This window comes from Pholcus phalangioides, unplaced genomic scaffold, assembly GCF_987345545.1.
Source record: "Pholcus phalangioides strain wild (caught in Gottingen) unplaced genomic scaffold, Ppha-v1.0 ptg000010l_1, whole genome shotgun sequence".
NCBI lineage: Eukaryota > Metazoa > Arthropoda > Arachnida > Araneae > Pholcidae > Pholcus > Pholcus phalangioides.
Window position 1 is genome coordinate 18295413 of NW_028301603.1, and position 24241 is coordinate 18319653.

The 24241-nt window shown below is 37.0% G+C and overlaps 1 protein-coding gene and 1 long non-coding RNA gene across 2 annotated transcripts; both read right to left on the reverse strand.

Annotated features, from left to right (window-relative positions):
• Window positions 1–218: 218 nt before the first annotated feature.
• Window positions 219–3619, reverse strand: LOC149081032 (uncharacterized). Its single transcript, XR_016193350.1, has 3 exons — window positions 3205–3619; window positions 1910–1986; window positions 219–319 (listed from the first exon to the last, which is right to left on the reverse strand). It is a non-coding gene; the product is annotated as an uncharacterized LOC149081032 (long non-coding RNA).
• Window positions 3620–10006: 6387 nt separating this feature from the next.
• On the reverse strand, window positions 10007–23594 carry LOC149081033 (store-operated calcium entry-associated regulatory factor-like). Its single transcript, XM_089237772.1, has 8 exons — window positions 23390–23594; window positions 21697–21884; window positions 20975–21085; window positions 20792–20877; window positions 18157–18401; window positions 15919–16033; window positions 14002–14123; window positions 10007–12668 (listed from the first exon to the last, which is right to left on the reverse strand). The coding sequence occupies exons 1-8, from the start codon at window positions 23448–23450 to the stop codon at window positions 12643–12645; spliced, it is 954 nt and encodes a 317-aa protein (XP_089093898.1). The 5' UTR covers window positions 23451–23594; the 3' UTR covers window positions 10007–12642.
• Between the last annotated feature and the right edge of the window lie 647 nt (window positions 23595–24241).

A 24241-nucleotide genomic window follows, 5' to 3' on the forward strand; every position in this document is an offset into this window, starting at 1 on the left:
AAGATCTTTCATCAATTTATCTGTTTCATATTTAGCTTCCAACAAATAACTTCACCTGATAACTTTCATTTGATCGTATATTTCATTTCAGTTGATTAGAAGATAAATGACTGATTGAAGTTGATTAATAGAAACATGAATTAAATAACAGCTTGCACACATGATTTGTCATACAAAAATATTTTATTTCAAACATATGTTCATAGAGTCATCATAATCACAATTTATTTGTTGCACTTTTCTTAGAAATCGCACCCTTCAAGAATATAATTTTTTGAGATTCATTAATTTTCATCTGCATCTTCAAATGTTGATTTACCTGAAATTAGAAAGAGGAAGAAAAAAACACTTATTATGCTTATCAATCTTTAAATGTACTGTATATTTGATTTCAAATTATAACAGTCTTTAGTTGCATAAGTAGAGATAGATAGATAGAGATAGATAGATAGAGATAAGTAGAGTAGTAGATTCGTGCACAATAGCACTTTGTCGACTCGCCACCATTTTATCACAGTAGGATCCAAAATACATCAACTGTGTTTTACAAGGGAGGCCTGGCATTGCACACAGATGCACTTGTTCATGTCTAGATGTATTTACCTAGGGCTTCACAAATCTTAGGAGCCAACATTGCAAAAAAGAAAATCATACTGACACCTAAAATTTTCTATGTAGATCACAAAATATTTGGAGTTTATGTCTGCATCTTCCAATATGTGAAGATCATCACTAAGTGCTGAAAAAGTTGAATATAATTTTTTTTTTACTTTGGATTATTTCTCCTAAAAATATGCTTGGCTGCCAAGAAATTTGGCCAGCGCCTAAAATGTTTTTCAATTTTTCGAGCCATGTTTCTACCCTAAAATTTTGGTCAGACAGATAAAGTGAAAAAACCTATTGGCACGCAGCTTACTTAATATTTTCACTCTACTTTCAGCTTTGCTCTAGAACACATCCTTAGCAACCTCTTGTAGATCGGAGAACCCCTATTTAAATTAACATACAAATTTTGCAGTGTTGTATGGTCTCGCTAGTTAAAAAGTATAATATTATTTGTCGTCAACTATATTAATTGCTTTAATATTTCCATTCACAAAATTTGCTAATCAGTAAATATGATAATAACATTTTCAAAGAATTAATATTGCTTTTCAGTTAGCAAAGCTTCTAAAGGTTTTTTTTAATGTCCTCCCCTTTCATTTATACGTATAGCCAAGACAAGTTTTTCAATAGTACATGTTTTTATTTGCACTGGTCAAATTTTGAGCGGTACAAGTAGCCATTAAGAAATCATCTATCTTAATTTGCTCAATTCAATTATGTCAAAAAGAGTTGTTCTTTCAATAGTATCTGAAAAAATTATGATTATAAAGAAAATTACTCATAGCAAGATATTTCTCGAGAAAAACCAATATGGTATGGACTAAAAACAATGCCACCTTTCCCCCTACCTGCTTATTTTGTTTTTGCACATATAAAACGTGTTGCTGAAATTACAATAATTTCAGAGGGTAGTATGTTTCTGTTAAGTTTTATATTGAGAAATATTCAAGTGATTTTACAGTTTACAATTTTTATGAATTTTGTATTCATCATGCAACATAAATGAGACACTGAAATACATTTCTTAATAAACATGTGAATTTATGTAATACAGTCTCTCCGAAACGCCATTATGTCTGCGATCTGATATAACGCCAAAATTCTTTGGGTGGGATGGTGGCGTTAAATTGGGGTTTGACTTTTTTTGTTCCACTAGGGTTGTTGATACAAATGAAATCAGTGAAAATGATGCGACATAATGTTAAAATTTATGTCATTAAATCATGCATGGAAATATTTTATTTTACATGAAAATAATAATGGAAACTGTTGCTCAAAGTCAAATACAAAGAATTAAAATTACCTTTGTTTGCTCTGGTAAAATTGTTTGGTAACTTTGAAAACCTTCACATAACTTCGTAGCTACCTACAGCCAAGTTCCTGGGAAACAAAATTTTTCTAGAGTTAGAAAAGTCTCACAAATGTATATACAATATATATATATAAGCTGTTTACTAACAACATCGTTAAAAAATAAATGATTGTTAAAAGTTAAAAGTTTAAATGTTAAAAGATTCAGTTCCATAACATCTCAAAATGTTATATTTTAAAGTTCTTAAGTATTCGACATGGAAATTTTTTTTTTTGTCTTTACCCATACACACAATCAAAAATAATTTTTGGCAAAAAATTAAATTTGAACACACACAGCAAGGCCCCAAATACTGAAGTATTAATATGTTTCAAACACTAATCTGCTTCCTTTCATTATAATGTATATACCTCAACACTTAAAACTGTGCCTGAAATTAAAACTTTGTTTTTTAGTCCCATTGTACGAATTTCATTTTTTATATCAACAAAGCAATATAATGATTCCTTATTAAATATTCTTCATCTCGGAGCGAGTTACAGAGTGCAATTTTTAAAGTAGTAGCATATGATTTTTTTCTGAAAATTTAACTTTCACTAAGTATTAGAATATTGTTCATTTGAACAGTTCAAAATATCAAATCTAAAGTTTAATCCTTTACACTAAATTTAGTGAATGAGTTTTACAAAATTTAATATTTAACATTACTGCCAATTTTTACCATGCTTTATTTCAATTTCACCTTTACTCATCACAAAAAAATATTAATTAAAATTTTTGTCATTTAGGTGCTATAATTTATTATCAATGAATTGTAGCTTATTGGTTACTTTGTGCATTGACGGGAGGTTGATCTAAAACACAAATTTTCAATTTATTTATTTATAAGCGATTATTTATAGCATAGTCATCTCCAAGCACAAGTTTTATTGTGCCAACAATATTCAAATTATTTATTTACACACATGCTCAATTTATTTAGACATAATTTTTCATTAAAAAAAATTAATGTAGCAAAAAACATAGAATGTAAAATTTCAATCTGATATTATCGTAATAGAAGATTCATCTTTCATTCGCCATGTAAATATTTTCAATACAACCCAAAATATACATGGGCTATTTGATATTTTTCCAGCATTACCAAGTGGGATCCACTGCCCTATTGATTGCGTGACATTATGCCCATTTATATTTTTAAATAACGCATTTACCGAGCAAAAAAATATTAATAATATCTCTAACACTCTTCTTATATAGTTCGATAGCAATAAAATAATTCTTACCTCAGTAATGAACATGCTAGCACTTCGTCGTGGCTTCGATCGCCGATGTCAACATACACGTATGTATACTACAGCAGGTTTTGGAGGATATAACGATGAATCACTTCAACTTTGATGACACCGAAGATATAATCCAAGTTTTATCTGTCATTATTATCGTAAAAAATTTTTTAATTCGAAAAAAGAACAGCATATTTCATCGCTAAATATCACAGCGAGAACTCGCGGCCAGAGACGAAATTTCCTCTTTTCCAAGATGGCCGCCGTGAACTACTTTTCTTGCTGCTTTAGGACTGGTGCTAGGCAGTCCTTAGCAGCGGTCCTAAGTAACTACTAAAAAAAAGTCCTTAGCGTAGAGATAGTACCGAAAAGTCGAACTACTGGCCAGCTAAGGACAAATCGGCGCTTAACTACTTTTTTTCGGCTAATGACCACAGAGATAGTTCACCCCCTGCACGTTTCCTGGGGACCCATGATGTTGAGACGCCCTCCCCGCAAGAGGAAAGTTCACTGATTTCTAACCCATAATAAGCACGGGCCAAGGTCAATATCTCTGAAAATTCATTGGCTCGTCCAATATATGTATTTTATTGCATTATATATTATTATTATTATTATTATTGCATTGTATTATTGATTATATGCCGTTATTATCAGTCATTTTTATGTGAATGAATAATTGTGGAACGCGAATTATCCGTGTTTCCATTATTTCCTATAGATTGATTCGAATAACGAGCGATTCGTATAACGAGCACGTTCTCGGAACGAATTAAGCTAGTTAACCGAGGTTCCACTGTACTTCGTTACCGACTTTTAGAAATAAGACTGACTAATTTTGGTGCTCGTGAAAATAAAGTAAATATTATTTTAATTTGTAAATTTTATTTTCTGAGTATATTTCAATCATATCGGTTCATTTTTTCATCATGGAAGTTGCGTTCAAAAAATTTAATAAATATTTTTAAAAAAATTTCAAAAAAGTCATGTATCCCTCAAGTTTTTTCGAATGTGTGTCTTAATAAAAGACTAATTTTGAGAAAATAATTAAAAAAAATTGAAAAATTATATAGTGATTTGATTGTTTGATGAACGGAGTCATGTAAAAAAAACCCATTGCTTTTATTTGTAAAGACTCTTTTTGTTATTTTTTAGAATGCATTAATACTTGCTGGGGTCAAATCACCCCACGACACCAGTTACGCACAGAATTTTCACAACGCCAGTTAAGGGTTAAGAAGAGCACCGAATCCGTGAAGAAACGTTGACCAAAAAAAAATCAGTGAAAATTATTTCTGTCCACTCTAAAGAGGGAGGTGCCAAATCCAACATCAAAGTGTGTAGAAACTTTTGGAGACCATAAAGAATTTGGGAAAATGATTTCTGTCACCTGAAAGAGGGATGAAAAATCAGAGACGAAAAAAGGATTGGGAGGCAGTGAGCAGAGGGAACCAAAAATAAAGTCCCGCACGGATAAGGATTTTGTTACGCGCCACCACTGACTGTAATCATGCACGGTTCATTTTACAGCGAAACCTTAAACAGTTGGGAACCTATGTACGGGGCCGTAACTAGGATTTATGCCGCCCGGGGCAAACATTACTGTGCCGCCCCCGCAACTTAAAAATTCGATAATTTTATAACGATGTTCTTTGTTCCCACTTAAAAAAACTGCCATCCCCTAAATTTTTCCGCCCGCGGCAGTTGCCCCTTCTGCCTCCCTTTTAGTTAAAGTCCTGCCTATGTGCTTATAATAATAGCCGATTGGATCAGCGAGAGAAAAGGATAAAAACTCACCGAATTCGTATCGAGTAAAATCATCCGTTTGTATTGACAATGTCTGTCTTATTAGACGCTTTATAGGATAACTTCATGACATGCCTGTATGTGTGAGGTTCAGTGAATGTTATACGAGAAAGGAGGAGGGGGAGGGGTTAGTTTTAGTTTCGTCGGAACCAAAACTAAAAATGTTCTCGGTTGCGGTTTTCAGTTTCCGCTCTCAGGGTGCATCAAGAACAAAAAAATAGCATTTATTTTTCTTATTTTTTCTTTGTTAGGGAATTTTCCCGATTGCGACGATCATTTCCGATAAAACGTGCCGACGCAATCGCTTATTTGCGTCTACCTTAAATGATTCAAATTCCGTCATCGTCTGTAATCAGCCGCGTCATGGAAGGGGGGGGGGTGCTCGTAAAGGTAATTTGTGACCTGAGTCTGAGCACCCTCAAACTGATTCAAAAAATCAAAGTTTTCTCCTTTTTTTTTTTTAAACTGATGACGAGCACCCACAAGTTTTGAACACTTCCGACTCCCCGGCCTGTAATGAGCTGCAAATCCGAAAATGGGGCATCTCATATCTAAACACCACAATATGTGGTATACCACTCAATGACCTACTGTCAAGGGCAAGTAAAGTTACAAATGACAACCCAAAATAATTGTCAAAGGCAAGTAAAGTTGACAATTAAGCCAAAAAAAAAATTACCAAATATCGCTATAATAATTGCTGAAAAATCGCCAATGACGGGAAATAAAAGAGTTTTACTGAAAGTCGGCAATGAGTGAAAATTTAATTCACCAAAAAAAAAAAAGTATATGTTTGACAAATATGTTTGATAAATATTTTTATTTGACTATACAACTAATTACGATTGAGTCATAATTATCGTAATACGATTTATAAGTAATGAAAATAATCTTACTTTTTGATTTCAAAAATTCGAGCAAACCTTGTTGAAAATAAGTGAAAAAAAGCGGGTCATTTTATAAAAAAAAGTTAGAACAGCAAAAATTACGGGAAATATCCCGTAAAGTAGGGATCGTATGGGGTTTACACTTTATTTGTAAGTTTTTGGCCCGCGAGTGGCATAAATACCGCATATCTGGCCCGCGGACTTGGAAAAAAAAGGTTTGCATTCCTATATTAGATCATTCCAGGACTGGAACTAGTGGGGGAGTTCTCTCCGCAGAGAGTAACAGGCCTACAACGGTAAAATATTCCATCATTACACTTCCCTCACAATTTGAAACATAGATGGCAGCACTAAAAATTCACACACAACACTAGATACACTGTTAGGGATACCCACACACACACTTCTGGCACAATTGAATCGGTAGTAAATACCCCATGACGACGGACCGTAGTTGTGTATGGTTAGAAAGGATACGACGGGGCGTTGCTAACCTTTTGAGAGTGGCAAATTTTAAGGAGGGGGCGGAGACACGAAAAATCTTTAGCTTGACTGTGGATATGGTGACAAGGGGCAAAGCCTCCTAGATATCGTCTATCTAGGCAGCTTTGCCAGGAGGCGGTGGAAGCTTTGTTGGGTTTAGTATGCGGTTCCATGGGTTGGCTTGAGTTCTGGGGGTGATGAGAAGATAGGGCACGGCTGACTAAATTCTGTGTTGGATCGGCAACATATTGAGGAGAAATATGAGTAGAAGTTAAGAAATATAACCTCTAAGGTCGGCAACTAAACTTAACCGGCGAGCTTCATTGATGACTTTTCCGTTTACCAACGATCGACTCTAGCAGCGTATGCTGCGAGACGACGCCAGACCAGAGACAGGACATTACTTCTATTATACGGTGCTGTGCAATGCCCTGCTATTTTGACATCTTGTAATATGCAGTCGATCCACGCTATAACGAACTTCCGGATATTGCGAACAAAATTTTTCCATAAGCTCAGATGTGCATCTTAGAGGAGAAATAGACAGAGATACAAAACATCCTAGAGGAGATATTGTATTTCTTCTTAATGGTGTGCACAAACTTTTCATCCGGCGGGCCAAAAACTGGTTCTAGCGGTGACCATATTACCCGTCTTTTACATTCCCGTAATTTAGGCGTCCCGACTTTTTTTATGTTTCGCTTTTCCCACATTTCCAAAGCAGGTTTCATGAATTTCTATTACTGTATTTACTGAAATCAAGGTTTAAGATTTTCAAACCTTGAAATTATGGTAGTTATTATATCATTGCAGTATCGCACATATTTGTCAAACTATAAGCTTTTTTTTTTTTTTTTCGCGAATTACATTTTAATCCACTGCGATTTGCAGTAGGGCTTCATTTTTCGCCATTGGCGATTTTTCAGTGGTAAATGGCAACTCCGCTTACCACTTCTTGGTCGTAATTGGTGACGCTCAAATGCTTGATGTTTCATAGTACAGTAGCCACCGCTTATAAGAATCAAATCAGCTGCACAAAATCCAAACGCTGTTTTAACATAGGAAAATCGTCGCTTAAGAATCAAACCAAAAAAAATTTTCTCAAAAACTGCGCCACTGTTTATCACAGTAGTAGAAACTTGTAGAATTTAGGTGCTGGTTATTAATTTTTGGGTTATTCACAAGATTATTTGGAGGAGTACTTATTGTCACTTTTACCTTTGTAGTAAAACCAACCCATATTGAGACATCTTTCTTCCCCCCCCCCCCCCAAACAGTAAAAATTACAGCTTTGTAATAAAGTGAGCTTCCTTCCACGAATGACAGAACTTATCCGCAAGAGATTATTGGTTAAAAAAACAAAAATTGTAGTCTTCCAGTGAAAGAAGTAGAGTAGTACTGATAAAGAATAGAGCAGTGTTTTCCAAAGTGGGCAATATCGCCCCCTGGGAGCGATAGAAAGGTACAGAGGGTGGTAGAAGCTCTACGGGTATAACATAAGATCCTATGGGTTGGCTTGTGTTGTGGAGGGAGGCGATGATTAAAACACTATTCTGAAGAAGTGGGTGATAGAACAAAAAGTTTGGGAACCTTCGATCTAGAGTTATGCTCTCGGACAATGATCATGTCCCCCCCCCCATCCTGGAGCAGAGCCCCCCTAGACTGGAATCTTTGAGTCCTCGGGCCAGCTTTTCAAGGGCCCGTCTATAGTGAATTCATAATATGAAAAAAAAAAATAAATGATGAGATTCATCCCCAGTCCCAATCCCTGTCTGTAAGCCCCACCCTTGACAGTGGTTGTGTGTGTGGAGAGATGACAATTGTGCAGTAGTGATAGAGTTACTGCGTAACATTTTAGTCAGTCTACACTGACAATGAACGATGACTAAGGACAACGATATGCTATAGATCAGTGTTTCCCAAAGTGGACAATGTCGCCCCCTGGTGGGCGATGGAATGATCCAAGGGGGCGATAGAACCTACTGATTTAACATTGGATCCTATGGGTTTACTTGAGTTGCGGGGGCGATGAGAGGAAAAAATTTCTGATGAAGGGGGCGATGGAACAAAAAGTTTGGGAGACTATGCTATAGATGCTTAAACTAATTGGAAATTTTAAAAATTAAAAATATTCAATAAGAAATTGAGGATTTTTTTTTTTTTTTCGGTTTTTACATTAAAAGCATTATAATCTCGCCCAAAGGCCCATCCACCCCTTGCGTGGTAACATTAAAAAAATTTCCGGAGATAAGAATCACTTATAAGAATCAAAATGGCTAAACAAAACGTGATTCTTATAAGCGGTGGGCTACTGTAATTACCGTAATCACATAGAAGTCGGCTATTTTTATTCACGACGCAGAAAATTTTTCAAAATTTGTTGTCAACCACATTTGGTGATGCCCTGTATTTTTCCGAAGATATCCTGATAAACCGTATACAGTAAAACCTATCTTTCGCGGACACCGACGGGACTGAAAAATTCGTCCGTAAAAGAGGGGTGACCGTTAATCAGGGGTCTGAAATACACTTTTATTACACAACTGGAAATTATTTGGCCGTCAAAGAGGGGTGACCGCATGTGAGGGGTGTCCGTTAAGAGTTCAATTGTGTTTATCGAGGAAATTTGATCAGCCGAAGTATATATCGACTCATGAACAGGGTTTGATAAATCGGAAAAAAATTTAGGAGTCAGCCAAATTTCTAAGGAGCCAAGCATATTTTCTTGCTCGAAAAAAAAAAACTGTCCTTAATGATGTTCCCGACATTTCTGGGACTTTTAATGACCCGTCCCTGTGTTAAATGGCATGCTGTCATGAAATCAGAAAATTTTATGTCACTCATTTGACTCCAATTATCAATCACAAAAAGAAAATCTTAGGCAAAATAAATATCTATTTTCTAGTTGCCATGGCGACCTGGTGCCTGAGGCTTATCAAGCCCTGGTTATGAGTATTGATACTTTTTCTACCGAAACCCTTAGTGGGCTGGATGCTGCGCACTTCTGTTTAAGATACCTTTCTGGATCGAGTTAGCTATAGCCACGGCCGCAACTGAGGGGTGAGGGGGAAGAAGGCAAGTCTGGTGCTCGGGCGCTGGGCTAGAGGGGGAGCTAAATTCACCCCTTTAATGCTCCTTTTACATTACACGGGAGTACCAAAATGCGTACTTGCCGCGGCTGACAAAGTATCTAGTTGCGGTCCTGGTTATAACTGGGTTTTTGACTGTATTATCACCAAAGACAGTAACAAAAATTACTCAATGTCTTACTTTTTTATGACATCATAACCACTGCCCCCTTGAGTACCATTGATTATTTTGTCACATTAATGTCATTATGGAAGAACTCCAGTTTCCAGACCTCCAATAAAAGAAAACATTTGCTTCAAATTTATCATTATGTTACACTTGCGATCGAATCAATAAATCCTCTAAACATTGACTTGATTTCAGCTACATAACTCCATATATATAACAGAAAAATTTTTTAATAAGGCGTAATCTCTCCCCAATTCTACACCATTACTGCTGAGCCGTGATCTTTCAATAGGATCGTAATTAGTCAAACGGAACAATAATTATCATGGCCACTTGTAAGCATTAAAAACAAATTAATAAAGAATAAATAAAGTTCAGTATTTTATCAAATCTGATACCGAAATTAATGCAATACAAACGAGTAAAATTTCACTCGATCAGTACAGAACGTACAAAAATAGCAAATTTGAATAACGCAGACAAAAAGTAATTTGTGTACTATGGCTAAACATGCAAAACATGGAATTCATTTGAAAGTCAATCGGTCAAATCACCTATATAAAAAAAAAATCAAACATGTATAAGTAGAGCGACCCATTTAACCAAAAATATTTGTTTTTGATCCTACCGATTTTTTTCACAGAGATGTTTCATTCTTTTTAACAAAAACCCTTACTTAAATTTTTATCCCTTCTAGAATCAAAGATGAAGATAATTTACTAAAGTTTTGTTATTCATAACTTATAAATTATATTATTACAATTATAACAACATAAATTTTCAATCTCGCATATTTGTTATTTTCAATACTCTCTTTCGTGAAAAAAATTCACTGTGATTGGCAGTAGCCTTTTATTTCCCGTCCATATCTAATTTTTTCCCATGTTTGGTGAGAATCGTAATGTCCCACATTCATGATGTCAATTTGACATAATTATATTCATGAAATATGGTCAGCAAAACATGTACATATGTGTCTAAAGTAAAACTGGTATAGATCCTTATACTATTAAAAATCCTCTTCGAAGACACACACACACACAAAATCGAGAAGTAAAATAAATTGAAGCCTGTTGACAGAATTTGAAAAAGTGTCCGCTAATGGGGAGCGTCTATTATAAGAGGTTTCACTGTAATTATCAAAAAACTCAATACAATTTTTGTGACAAATTTTTTTTAAAGTGAACACACGCACACAATTCGAGAAAGACATTTCTTTGGTAAAAGAGACACCAACGTGTCAATCGCAGAACGTTAGACTTCAAGAAATGGTAGAAAATTATATATATATATATAAACAGCTGTAATCAGACATCATTATAAAGTCACCGTCACCCCTAAAGATAGAATAAAAATGAATTCACAAGCAGGGTGACTCAATGCTAGCAGTGATGTTCAAGAACTGATGTTATAAACAGTGTGACGTTAAAAGTGGTTGACGTTATATTGGAGTCTTTATAATATTAAATATAGTTCAGAAACAACAGCCGAAAACTAAATTATCTATGTTACAATTAATGTTGCATTACAAGTTGCAGTATTTCAATTACAATCAAAGAAACGATAGATCAGAGGCAATATGCCATGTATACCATTGGTGTTTTTCTGTGCGTAGAAGCATTTTTACTCAGTAGGGCCATGCACAGCATAGAATCAATGTCTAATATACAGTGAAACCTATATGAAATTATTAATTGACATATTATGTCAGGGCTGAAACTATCGGGAGGGAACAACTGACCCAGGTCCCAAACTTTAGGGGGCAGTAAATTTTAGCTACTACTACTACACTAAACCAGACATGCAACTCGTCCATATTCCTCTGCGGAACCTCTAACGAATTGGTACATGTTGGAGTGTACATGTAGTGTAACCTGGCGTGAAGTTTGTTTCTGTGTAATGCTTGTTATGTGTAGTGCTGCCAACTGCCACCAGTTTTTCTAACTATGAGTGAAGTGTAATGATTGAATGATTTATTGTTGTAGGCCTGTTGCTCTCTGTGGCGAGACTTGTTAATGGAGAGATCGGCTTGCATTTGCGCCTTGAAATTGGGAACCACAGGAAACCAACTTCAGACAACCACCACTATGGTGACGGTGGGGCTCGAACCCGGATCCTCGCGATGCAAGTCCATCACTATGACCAATCGACCACCACAGCGGCAGTAAATTTTAGTTGGGAAAAAAACTAAAATCATTGAGTTTTACAGTGGGGGAGGGGAAAAATTAGGTTTTCCATCACTTCACAAAAATTCTAGTTACGGCCCTGTGTCAAGGGACTGAAATAATTAACTACTTCAGACAGATTTACTTTTTATACAGGTGCCCATCAAAGCATAGATTATCGACAGGATTATCTTTGATTCTGTTAAAGACTGGTTTTTATCTCATAGATTGTTGTTGTCAGACAAGGTTTCACTGTATATGGTTCTTATAATTAGTAGTTCCGTTGCTCTGAGCTGCCTACACCCATAACTATTCATTAGACAGATATTAAATTTTGGAAATGTCTTAATAAAGGGATAGGAAAGAAACTGAGTGGAGAGAAATCAGTTCCAACATTTTAAAATTAGAGGGCTTTCTTTCCACACAAACAGTAGTTCACACGCAAGTATTTTTGCAAACATGAGACGTGTTGAATTTACAAGAACATGATTTGTATGTGGTAGTAGAAATCTTTCACGAATACACACTTTAGCGAATGCACAAGATTTTCAATCTATCGCTTCACTAATACTTCCCCGAAGTTTCAAAATTTTCTGATGAATAATTACGACTGTAAACACTTCAGAACATGGGAACTTTTAATTATGAACACCCAGTGCATAAACATGTTTCAAATATAATATGACTGGAATAATTTAATAATTCAACTGTATAATACATATATACATAATTCATCGAACAGCCGCACACACCAGGTTATCCTTGCAGCAAGCAAATAATTTTAATTTACAAAAAAGTCTTTCTATTAAAACACTGAGAAGCCATTTTAATATCTTCTCTTATCGCCGCCTCGTGCCTCCAAAACCTGAAAAATGAAATAAAAAAGTACTTTGTACTATAATCAACATGAATGATTCACAACCACAAAAGGATTTACGTTTTATCTAGTTTCTATTGCCCTTTGATCAGTTCCATACCCCCCAAAATGATTGATACCGCCCACTCTGACAAACACTACTACAACTCAACCATACATGCACCTCATACACATTCCACTGCAGAATATGGTTTGGCACTACAATTGGTGGGCTACAATGGGGGTTCGACTGAATTTTAAGAAGTATATAACAATTTTTTTTCAATCTCGTGGAATATTAGGTAATTAACAGACTGACTTGCTTCTGTATATTTCAGACCTGATATTTATAGAATTTTTTTTATAAAAAGAGTAAATGATTGTCAGACTGATGGGATAGAATATGAAGTCGGATAACACATCATATGTTATTCATGCATCGAAATACAAATAATAAAAAATAAGTCATAGTAACAATGCGGCAGAAAATGTCAAATTTTGAAAATGTATATCTATAGTGTGATATGTGAATAGGGGGGCCCCACAGCAGAATATTTTGTGGTGTTCTGCAACGAGCCCTCAGCTGACTTAAAATGTTCTGCGGTAAAAATTCGCATATACATAATAGCGTTTTTCTACACTTTTCTTAAAATTCTTCCAGATTGTTCTGCAACAGCACTGGTTGTTCTGCGACATAAGTCGCACATTTTGGCATATTCTGCTTTGGAGTAGGGGGCATTCAAAGAAATTCTCTTTCTTAGTGAAGTTGTCAGCCTCTCCAAATACCTGCTCATGAAAGGTGGAATGGCTGGCATAAACATTTGTATATATGTATCACTTATGCATATAAATGTTTCAATTCAATGACAGAATGTAAGATAATTATTATAAACTCCAGGAGGCACTAAATTGCTGCTTGCCAGATGCTAATGGCTATGCTTGGAGTAGGATGTAAAGTTTACTTTATTTTCGGAGAAAATAAGTGCTCCTTCTGGGTAACCATGTATGGCATGTATGGCAAATTATGTTTGCCGGGCTGGAAATCAGTATCTTTTAGTCCACTAATCACATAGATTTGGAATCTGGCTACTCGAGAAAACACATCCATATACGTTAAAATTTCTCATTTGCAGACACCGGTGGGACAAAAAAAAAATTGACCATTAATCAGGGGGTTTGAAATTCATACTTTTATTACATGTAAAGGGGAAAATTATAATTTGGCCCTAAAAGAGGGTTTTACTGTAATAAAAGAGATATTTACAGTTAAGATGTTAGAAATCCAATGAAAAAAATATAACTTATAAGTATTGTGTGGTTAAAAGATCTATTTCAGTCTTACCAGATGCAGTTCTTGTGCCTGTGCTATCACCACCACTGCCGCTACCTCCAAAACTAGAGCCGCCCCAACTTCCTGTGTTGTAACGAGGTTGAGCATATGGCTGCTCATATCCATACCGGCCTCTAAAAATTAAAAAGAACCAAACAATGTTAACAGTCTAGGTAAACATAAGAAATTCAGGACATAATAAAAATTTGATTCACTTTGTAGAGGTTTTTCTTTTCACAGAATAAAAAATGATGAGACACCTCATAATGTTTGACATTTGCACCCAAATGTAGCTCACTACACAAACATACAGGATGCATGCACAGGAAAATTCCCTTCAATAACCCCAAAGAAAGGAAAAAAGAGCTACAGAGCCAAGCAGATAAGATGATGGGTACAGTAATGTCAATGCACCCAATCAGATGTAACAAATGCCAGGGCTCTTAGTGGTGGATTTTGTTAGTTAGACAATGAAAAGTGGAAAATCAAGGAGATAGAAACAAATAGGTTATAAGAGAAGCACCATTTGTCGAATCTGATTGGGAACATTCACTTTATTATACAGTCACTTAATATAATAAGTCCATCAAAAGCAATATGGTAGAACATTGAATAAAGAGTAAGTCAGTTTGAGAGACGAGCAAAAATTTTAAACAAATTTTGATATGATATACAAGCAATGTCTCGCAAGATGAGCAAAAATTAGAAATTTTTATTAACAGAATTTGATTTGATAAATGACATACTCCTCATATATACGATTAGTACAAATGGCAAAGACTAGATAAGCACTAGTCTATATGAGGCTTTGCATATTCACCCTGTCTATCATGGGAGCATTCAAATATTACGTAAGCAAATTTTTTGTTATTTTTGACCCCCCCCCCCCCCCGTCAGCAAAATTTCGTCAGCAGCTTAAAATATTTCATATCTTCAAAATGGGTAGTTTATGACGTAAGCAACCTCCAAATCCCCTCTCCTCTTGTCATCAAAAGTCAGCAAATCCAACCCCCCCCCCCTGATACTGACGTAATACTTGAATGACCCCCAAGCTATATGTGATCGCAACTAAAAAAAGCGGATTTGTCTCCTATCACTATGGCAAGGCTGTCTTAGGCTGCACTCGTAGTGGGGCAAAGAGGTATGTGTTACAAGAATTATGAATTCTTGGGGGGGGGGGGCAAATCCAAGCATTTTTGGGACTCCTTTTCATAATTTAGAGAGAGACCAAATCCAAAAATATATTGTATGCACATATAAGTGAAATCCTTCAATAGTTTAGATTTAGGCCCTTGTTTGATTTATGCCCATAAGTATTCACTGACTGAGATTGGTTGTCATGGCCCAAGCCCTAACCCACACATGCGCCTCATCCATATTCCTGTGCGAAACTTCTAACGAATTGGTACGTGTTGGAATGTGCGTATTCGTGTTGTGAACCTAACATGAAGTTTGTTTCTATATGCTTGTTATACTGCTGCCCATCTATTTTCCAAATTGTGAGTGAAGAGTAATGATTGAAGATTTGTACCACTGTAGCTGTCTCACACCTATTGTGTGTTAATGCATGCAGGGATTTAAAAGTGAAGACCCTGCTCTTCTGTATTGTTCCAGAAATACTCAAGCCTTATCAATATAAAATAAATTCAAATACAATTCAAAATAAAACACCTTGCACTGTATCTTTGAATAGGCTCATGGCTAGCGTAAGGGAGACTGTCCTAGTACGAATCATCTGAATTTGCATTATTTCTTATGGAGAAGTTAGATTCAAGATACACGTGTTTCGGATTACTAACCGGTTTACAGAATAAATTACGTTCATAAACCAAAGTTATTCCACTGTATATACTGAATTATGTTACGCTATACACAGAGAAAATATCGAATGCATTAATTAATAAAAAAGATGCTATGCAAAACCCTCACCTGTTGCTGTTCCCAAACATGTATCCGAGTACGCCTCCCGTCATGGCACCAGTCCAGAAGCCACCACCATTACCAGAACTACCTGATGGGCCCATCGTAGAAGCACCACAACCACCTGATCAAGTAGAAACTATTTGTATTCAAATTACATCATAGAAATTAAACTAGAAACACATTCTTTATGCAAATACAGTCAGCCATCTCCCCCCCCCCTAAATATAACGAGCTCCGATATACACATCACATAGAATATTGAATATTTATCAGAATTTTCAGAAATATTTCAGAAAATGAAGATCAGTAATTATGAGAGGAAAGCAAATTGATAGATCAAAAAGGCAATGAAACCTAGATACAACAACGAAGTTAGCCAGGTAGTGGCACCGTGGTGTTTCCAAAATCATTTATGATCATTTGATCATTTTTGTCGCATCATGGTCATTTTCTGCACCCCAAGGGCTAATAAGACCGGGTCCTACAATTTATTGCTGATTCCGAACGGCAGGCTTGTTTTTATACTCATCGAGAGGTTGGTGCGCTAACTCCTCAATGGGGGACTCCCTGGTATAGCAATTTTTTGCGGTCATGCTGCCGTTTCTGTTGTACACGTGTCAGGAAAGTTTTCTGACAAGGACGAACTGGGTATCGAACTCTCGACACCTCTAAACATCCTTCTGTACTTTAGGCGAGTATCTTATCGACCTGGGCTACCGCACCCAAATCATTTACGAGTGCTTAGCAACCGAAAACATTGAAAGCCCTTTTTTAGTGGTCTGCAAAGAGTACTGCATGCAGAGTAATCTTCAGAAAGTTGTTAACTGTGAATGCACTATCATTCTTCATGTAACTTTATACCAGGGCTGGACAAAACCCAGGTGCCAGACTGCCATGGCGGCCAGAAAATTGGTATTTGTGCCTAAAATTTTCTCTGTGTAGTTACTAAATTGCAGCCTAAAGGCAACAGAAAATGTTTGGAACTTATAGCAGCATATCTGCCAACATGAAAGAGGGTCACTAAGCCCTGAAAAAGTCAAAAGAAGCATTATTTTGGACTGTTTTCTTCAGGTGAACAATGTTTTGGCACCTAGTTTTTTTTGCTGTTTGTCCCCAGCCATGTTTTATACAGTAAAATCCAACTTAATGGTCATCCCCTCTTTTATGGCCAAATAAAAATTTCCCTTGTATAATATAGTGCATTTGAAACACCCTGATTAACAGCCATTCTTAATTTAAGGACAACTTTTTTTTTGTCCCGCTGATGTCCGCAAAAGAGGGGTTTTACTGTATGAGTACTATATCCATTTTATTACACTCTACAGCAATTTTTTTTTAATTATGTGTAACCGTATCAGACCTGTACCATTGCAAATAAATGCTTTTGTATTAATAAATTTGATATTTTTCATGGATTAATAAATTCATATGTAATCCCAAGATGTATCACCTGATGGACACTATCGCATGGAAGCCATATCATCATTGGGAGACACTCGCCTCATCGTTGTTGTTTACGTTAAACAACATGCCATTCCAATGAAAGAGATCCAGAGGATATGCTAATGAGATGCTGTCACCAGTTATTCGTTTTGCCAACAGCAGATCATAAATAAGGTGATGCTGAGATCATCAGATTGCATTCCAAGTTTTCCGCAGTCTTGATCAGTCGGTAGACTCCATCTAAGGAGTTGGGAGTCTCCAACCATGAAACGACTCCTCAGCCTTTCCTGATCGTAAGGCTACAGGGCACTAAGGATTGGTTGATGATATACTGGGTCGAGGGTGTACTGATCTCCAGGACTACTTCACCACACTCCAACTTTGGTCATATTGCTATATTGCAATTTACTGCAGATAATGAGTTTGGTTAAAAATGAAGGTGCCATCTATCGGCAGCCGCCTCAAGCTCATTAGAGAAAATATCTTGTTATCTTCCCCTATATATAGTCTTATATTCTTTCCCTGGTTCAAACCCGAGACCTGACGACAACTTTCATGGTCGTAGACAAAAATTAATGTTTTGAGTTCGCAAATTATCAACTCGTGTTGTCTCGCGATACTCAGTTGAGATCCCGGTTGTGTGACAGTCCATCACATATGGTTCAAAATATTTCATTCAAACTCAAAATTATAAAAATTAAAAACCTAGAGAAAGCACAGTGATAACATGCTCTACATGTTAATATAACAATTATTAAAATTCAATTTTTCAAAAAAAAGCGCAAGTATAAACTTATTTACCATAACCTCCTTGATCGTAGTCGGTTCTGAATCCCGGAGGAGGAGGAGGTTGGCGACCAAAGAAGCCGCCTGCACCATGTCCCGGGGATGGGTCACTGAAATCGCCATCAGTTGGACTGTACTGACGGTGCCCTACACACTTTTTGAAGATGACGATAATGAGCAAAACAAGGATAATGATGAGGATGGTATCACCAAACCATGAAGACTTGGTACTATTTGGAACTCCCGTATGATAGCTTGTTCTGCAATTTGGGAAATAGTGGATTTAAAAATCAATTTATTGCACATACATACATGCAAAAAACAAACCATGGATTTTGTATACTTTGATAGCAGTTTTACGAAGAAACATTGAAAAAGTTTATTGACAGGTAGTAAAGAAATTTTATATTCAAAGGTTAAATAATAATTCCAAAATATACCATATTCATATTATGATCCCCAAAGCAGAATGTTTTGCATTGTTCTACAACAAGCCCACGGCTGACTGGAAACGCTCTGCAGTGAAAATACAAGTAATAATATTTTCTACACTTTTCTTCAGATTCTTCCATAGAAGCATTGATTGTTCTGCGAAGTACATCACAGATTTCAGCATATTCTGCTTTGGGGGGATTATGGTTTAAATCAAGGGTGCTCAATTTTTTGGAGAGTGGGGGCCACTTCAATGGTTTGAAAATGTGTAATGGGCCCTCCTTGAGTTACCAGCAAGCGTGCTGGGAATCACTCAGTTAATCTGAATGTATGACACAGGCTGATTGAGTGATCTGGAAATGTGCTGGAAAATTTGAGTAATTTTCAAATGTGTCGCAAACAATTTATGTGATCTGAAAATGTGTTGCGGGTAATTTAACTGATCTGGAAATATGACGTGAGCAATTTAAGTGATCTGGAAATGCGCCACTGGCAATTTAAGCATGTCTCACCCCCCCCCCCCCACATCCTGTAGCTGGGATCTTTGATGGACCCCCTCTAAAGTGAATTTATAGTATGAGAAAGAACACAACAAATTATAAGAATCATCCCGGATCCCAGGGCTAGAGCCCTATCAGCCCTGTGCTTGTGAGGCCCATGAATTTAAATGATCTGGAAATGTGCCAAGAGCCACCAAATTGATCTATGAATGGTGCTAACTAAAGTGATCAGGAAATGTGCAATGGGTAGCTTAAATGATCTGGAAATGTGCTGCAAGCCATTTAAATGGGTATTTTGTCATCATATATGATGACAATGGTAATTTGTCATCCTATCAGATGACTTCAAGAGCCACATTTGGCCTGATTGGCCATGGGCTGAGCATGTATGTTTTAAGTGGTTGAAATAATATTTAAAAAATTAGGTGCCAGCTAAATTTCCAAGTAGCCGTTCATTTTTTCCCCTTAAAAATAAAAACTAATTAAATAAGTGTTTTAGGCATTTCTAGAACTTGGCGACTTTCTCACATGTTGATAAAAACTTGTACACAAATTCCAAAAATTCTGCCTCGCCTTTGGGCTCCAAACAGTTTTCATCGTACACATTCATTTATACTGACACACCTCAAGTCTATCGCCATGAGCAATTTACTATCGAACGAGGTGCACTGAAAGTGTGTGTGGGCGTGTACCTGTCAGTCTGAGTGCATATCTAGTGTTGTGTGTGAATTTTTAATGCTGCCATCTATATCATCATACACGGAAAATGTTAGATTCCAAACTTTTTAGTTATCATGGTGACCTAGGCTGGGCCATACCAAGAAATTTCTTTCTGGGGGGAGACAAAGTGATACAACAATAGACCATATTAATCCATATACTACTACATTCGAAAAGTTCTGTAACTTATTTTATTACGGAAGAATTACAGATATAACCAATTTATTTGGTGTTTTCTTGAAAGTAACTATCCTATGTCATTATGCATTTTTGCCATTGTTCATACAAAGATGTAAATGCAGATTGCAAGCCATTTTTCGCCACATCCTCCAGTGACTTCATTGCTACTCGCTGCACTTCTTCAGAACTTAAAGATCATTACCATTTGAGAAAATTCTTTATCCGAGGTAAAAGGAAAAAGTCGCATGGGGCAAGATCAGGGGAATAAGCTGGTTGTAGAAGTATCAAATGTGATACTTCTACGCAGTATTGACAAGCAATCCTGCTGTGAGCGGGTGCATTATCCTGATGAAGTACTCGCAACTTGGCCTCCCACAGATCTGGTTGCCTGCATCTCACCAAATCATGTAGACATTTTAAGACTCACAAGTCCCTCCTGGTGTCAGATTACCTGTAAAAAACATCACATTCTGATACTTCCACAACTAGCTTACTCCCTTGATCACACCCATGTTATTTTTTCCTTTTTTGCCTCAGATAAAGAATTTTCTCAAGGGGCAACGATCCTCAGATTCCTCCTCCTAACCAGAGCATGAAAAATGTAATTTTCTTCCAAATCTAATTCTCTGCCAAAATCAGGAGAGCTGGAGGAAGGGTAAAAATTCTGGAGTCTCCAGCCTAAATCTGGAGAGCTGGTAGATCCGCAAATACCAAATTTTTGTAGCTCCATTGCAAAAAAAACTCCAACTACCCTGACATTTTCTATTAGTCACATTAAAACACTCAGAAATGGGGGTAAAAAGATGAATTCGTCTTACTTGTAGCTGTGACTATCTCCATAGTAATTATGACTTTGCCCTTGCCGTTTCAGTCCCTCTTCGGTGAGATCAATGTTATACTCCAGCTGGTAGAGGAAAATAAATTATCAGATGAGAACTGGAAAAACCAATAAAAATTCATGGCATCAAAACTGCAGGAAAAAATGATAATTTTGTACTCACGCCGCATGATCCTTTTAAAATATAGGGATCATCTGCATAGTCATAGCCTTCACAAATGACATCTATCTTTCCGAACCTATAGGCATTGTCCATGTCTGTTTTACATTCCCACTGCATGAAGAAAGAAAAACAGTGTTTAGATTCATGAAAAATAAAAATATATACTGCAATAAAATATCCAATGCAACACAGTAAAATAGAAGATTAAACATTAGATAACAGCAGGGGCGGCTTGAAAAAAAAAATCTCTACCCGTACGAAACATATTTTTGGCGCCCTGACCATTTTCGGTCAATAAGGTCCGTTCCCCCCTTTCAACTCGGATTTAGCACTCCTCCTGGACTGGCGCCCTGTGCGGCTGCGGGGTATGTCACATGACTCTAGTGCTGCCGCTGGTCACTAGGATATCTCAAATTCTCTAAAGCAGCGGTTCTCAACCTTTTTTGACTCGTGAAGCCCTTTCCAGTATATAAGTTCTATGGCGGAGCCCTGTTTGACTCGAGTAGCCCTTTTTTTTTTTTTTTTTTGTGTATATAATATTTATGGCGGATCCCCTGTGCAGACCTCTTTTTTTATTTATCTATCAAATTTACTGATTTATTTTATTTTCCTTGAATTGTCGCAGAGCCCCTGGGAAGTGCACAAGGAGCACCGGTTGAGAACCGCTGCTCTAAAGTCACTGAAAACGCAATAATACAACTCCAGAAAACTCAATGTCGTACCTGCACATCGTATCCATCATGCCCCCTGTTATAACACTGTACGACCTGAGGAATGAATTTCTTGCATCCAGCCGTACCTCCAACGCATTGTAGTTGAGGCACTGGTTTGGACCTTCGGCCTGTCGTCATCTGGCCATGATACAGCGTTAAGGCTTTGACATCTGTGAGCTTAACTTTAGTACTACTTCCTGTAAAGTAAAATTATGAGTGGGGGGAAAAAAACAATTACAAACACATAAAAACTGCATTGCATAATTACTTTGTAAAGATTCATGAATGAAACACGCATAAGATTCATCTATTGATTTATATTGACAGTAATTGAAAAGTACTCTAATTTAGCAATTATTAATTTCCAGCAAATCTTCGCTGGAGTGCTTGGCAAATCTCAGCCACAGCGACTAAAACACTGGTACAAGATATACGGAAGACTGGATGTTGTGAAGATATTTATCATTTGAGATGTTTTTTAAGGAAGGAAAAAACTCATCTCTGCCTCTACCGGGAGTCGAACCCAGGTCCCTCGATTGCTGGACGAGTGCTCTGACTAAGCTACAGAGGAGATAGAGATTTTCCTTCGCTAGAGCATGTATATGTGCCAAACGGAACCGTGCAATGGATGGTGAACCGATCAGCCAATAGCTCATGGACGACGAGCCACCAGATGGCTATATATATGACATGAGCTATTGGCTGATCGGTTCACCGTCCATTGCACGGTCCCGTTCGGCACATATATTACGCTCTAGCAAAGGAAAATCTCTATCTCCTCTGTAGCTTAGTGGTCAGAGCACTCGTCCGGCAATCGAGGGACCCGGGTTCGACTCCTGGTAGAGGCAGAGATGAGTTTTTTCCTTCCTTAAAAAAATTAACATCTCAAATAATAAATATCTTCCCAACATCCAGTCTTCCGTATATCTTGTATTAACAAGTGAAGAGCGACATTCATGTCATAAAACACTGGTATTGGCGTCTCAAAAATTCCTTACTTCTTGTGATAACTAAAACTGAGGTCTAAGGGAAAACACGATTGGACAAAAATATAATACACACGTGTGCAAGATTAAGAGAATTTGCATGCTGTTTCTATTTACACCGTCATCTTATTATTACCCTCATCTGGAGAGAGCCTCAGACCGGATACGATTCTTCCCACATCAGGGAAATGGACCACTATGGTGGTGTCATGGTCTAGGCAGGCATCATGTTGGACGCACAGCCCACCATGTGTTTGATAGAGGGTCCCTGACTGCCACAGTGTATAGAGAGATCTTAGACGCCTATGTTTGACTTTGCAGTTAGCGCAGTTGGCCCTCGGTTCCTGTTCATGGACGACAACACTCGTTTGTATCTATACTAACAACAGTAGTTTAGTAGATACTGCACCTTCACAGAAGAACTACTCAAAGCATTAATTACAAAGCAAACTACTCAAAGCATTAATTACAAAGCAAACTACTCAAAGCATTAATTACAAAGCAAACTACTCAAAGCATTAATTACAAAGCAAACTACTCAAAGCATTAATTACAAAGCAAACTACTCAAAGCATTAATTACAAAGCAAACTACTCAAAGCATTAATTACAAAGCAAACTAATCAAGACATTTCTACACACTCAACATACCTACTTGTGAATATCGCTGTATTAAATTACTTCATAACTTAATTATTTAAATTAAACAAAACTCACCCCAAGCATCCAAACTGCCAAATACAGCCAATGAGATCAGCCAAAAACAAATGACATCCATCTTGTGATTTGCCTAAAAATAAACTTCTCACAATCACGCCTAAAACATGTTTCCTATTTTCACCGTCACCATTATAGAATAAAAAATAAATAAACACGAGTGGCACGTTCATTCGCTAACACCGACGTAAACAAGAAATACGTCATCAAGCACAGCAGAGCTGCCAGACCGTTAAAAAATTTCCAGCCAAAATCATCCTCAAAAGTAGCCAAGAAGGAGTCCAAAATATTTGAACTGCATATGGTCAGCCATGCACTAATGCAATTTGAAGTCCATAATGTTTTTTGCTGCTATCTATCCAGTAACCTGAGAACTTAATTGATAGATCACGAACAGGATGTTCTGTTATCTACTGTTCAAAAAGCGAACGAAAAACTATGGACTAGTACTATTTCCAAAGCATAGATGACAGCAAACTCTGCATAAAGATTTTTTTTCACAGCTAGTCAAAGCCGTCCGAATTCTTTCATCAACAACCATGGAGGCCCTCTTTTGAATTTGCACCCAACCTCAAATGGAGTGTTCCGGACGATATTACAGATAGCGGCAACAAGATAACAAACTCTCCTAAAAAAAAAGCCAGTTGGGGAAAAAACGTGCCGATGGTATAACTCTTCGATGACTATCTCTAGAGGGTGCCGACCCTGGGGTAATAGACTCCCAAACCCACCCATGGAGGAAATTAGGCTAAGCGCAAATTGAGTCGCGTGCAGCGTTCGCGAGTGGGCGGGACCCGAGTGCGATGACGTCAACACGCCCTACGCGTAGCGAGAGGATGCGCATATTGGAAC

Coding starts and splice junctions, on each gene's coding strand:
- LOC149081033 (XM_089237772.1), bottom strand. CDS start 23,450: ATGGATGTCATTTGTTTTTGGCTGATCTCATTGGCTGTATTTGGCAGT. Junction 21,885..23,389: donor TGGCAGTTTGGATGCTTGGG/GTGAGTTTTGTT, acceptor TTTACTTTACAG/GAAGTAGTACTAAAGTTAAG. Junction 12,669..14,001: donor AGGCACAAGAACTGCATCTG/GTAAGACTGAAA, acceptor TTCATTTTTCAG/GTTTTGGAGGCACGAGGCGG.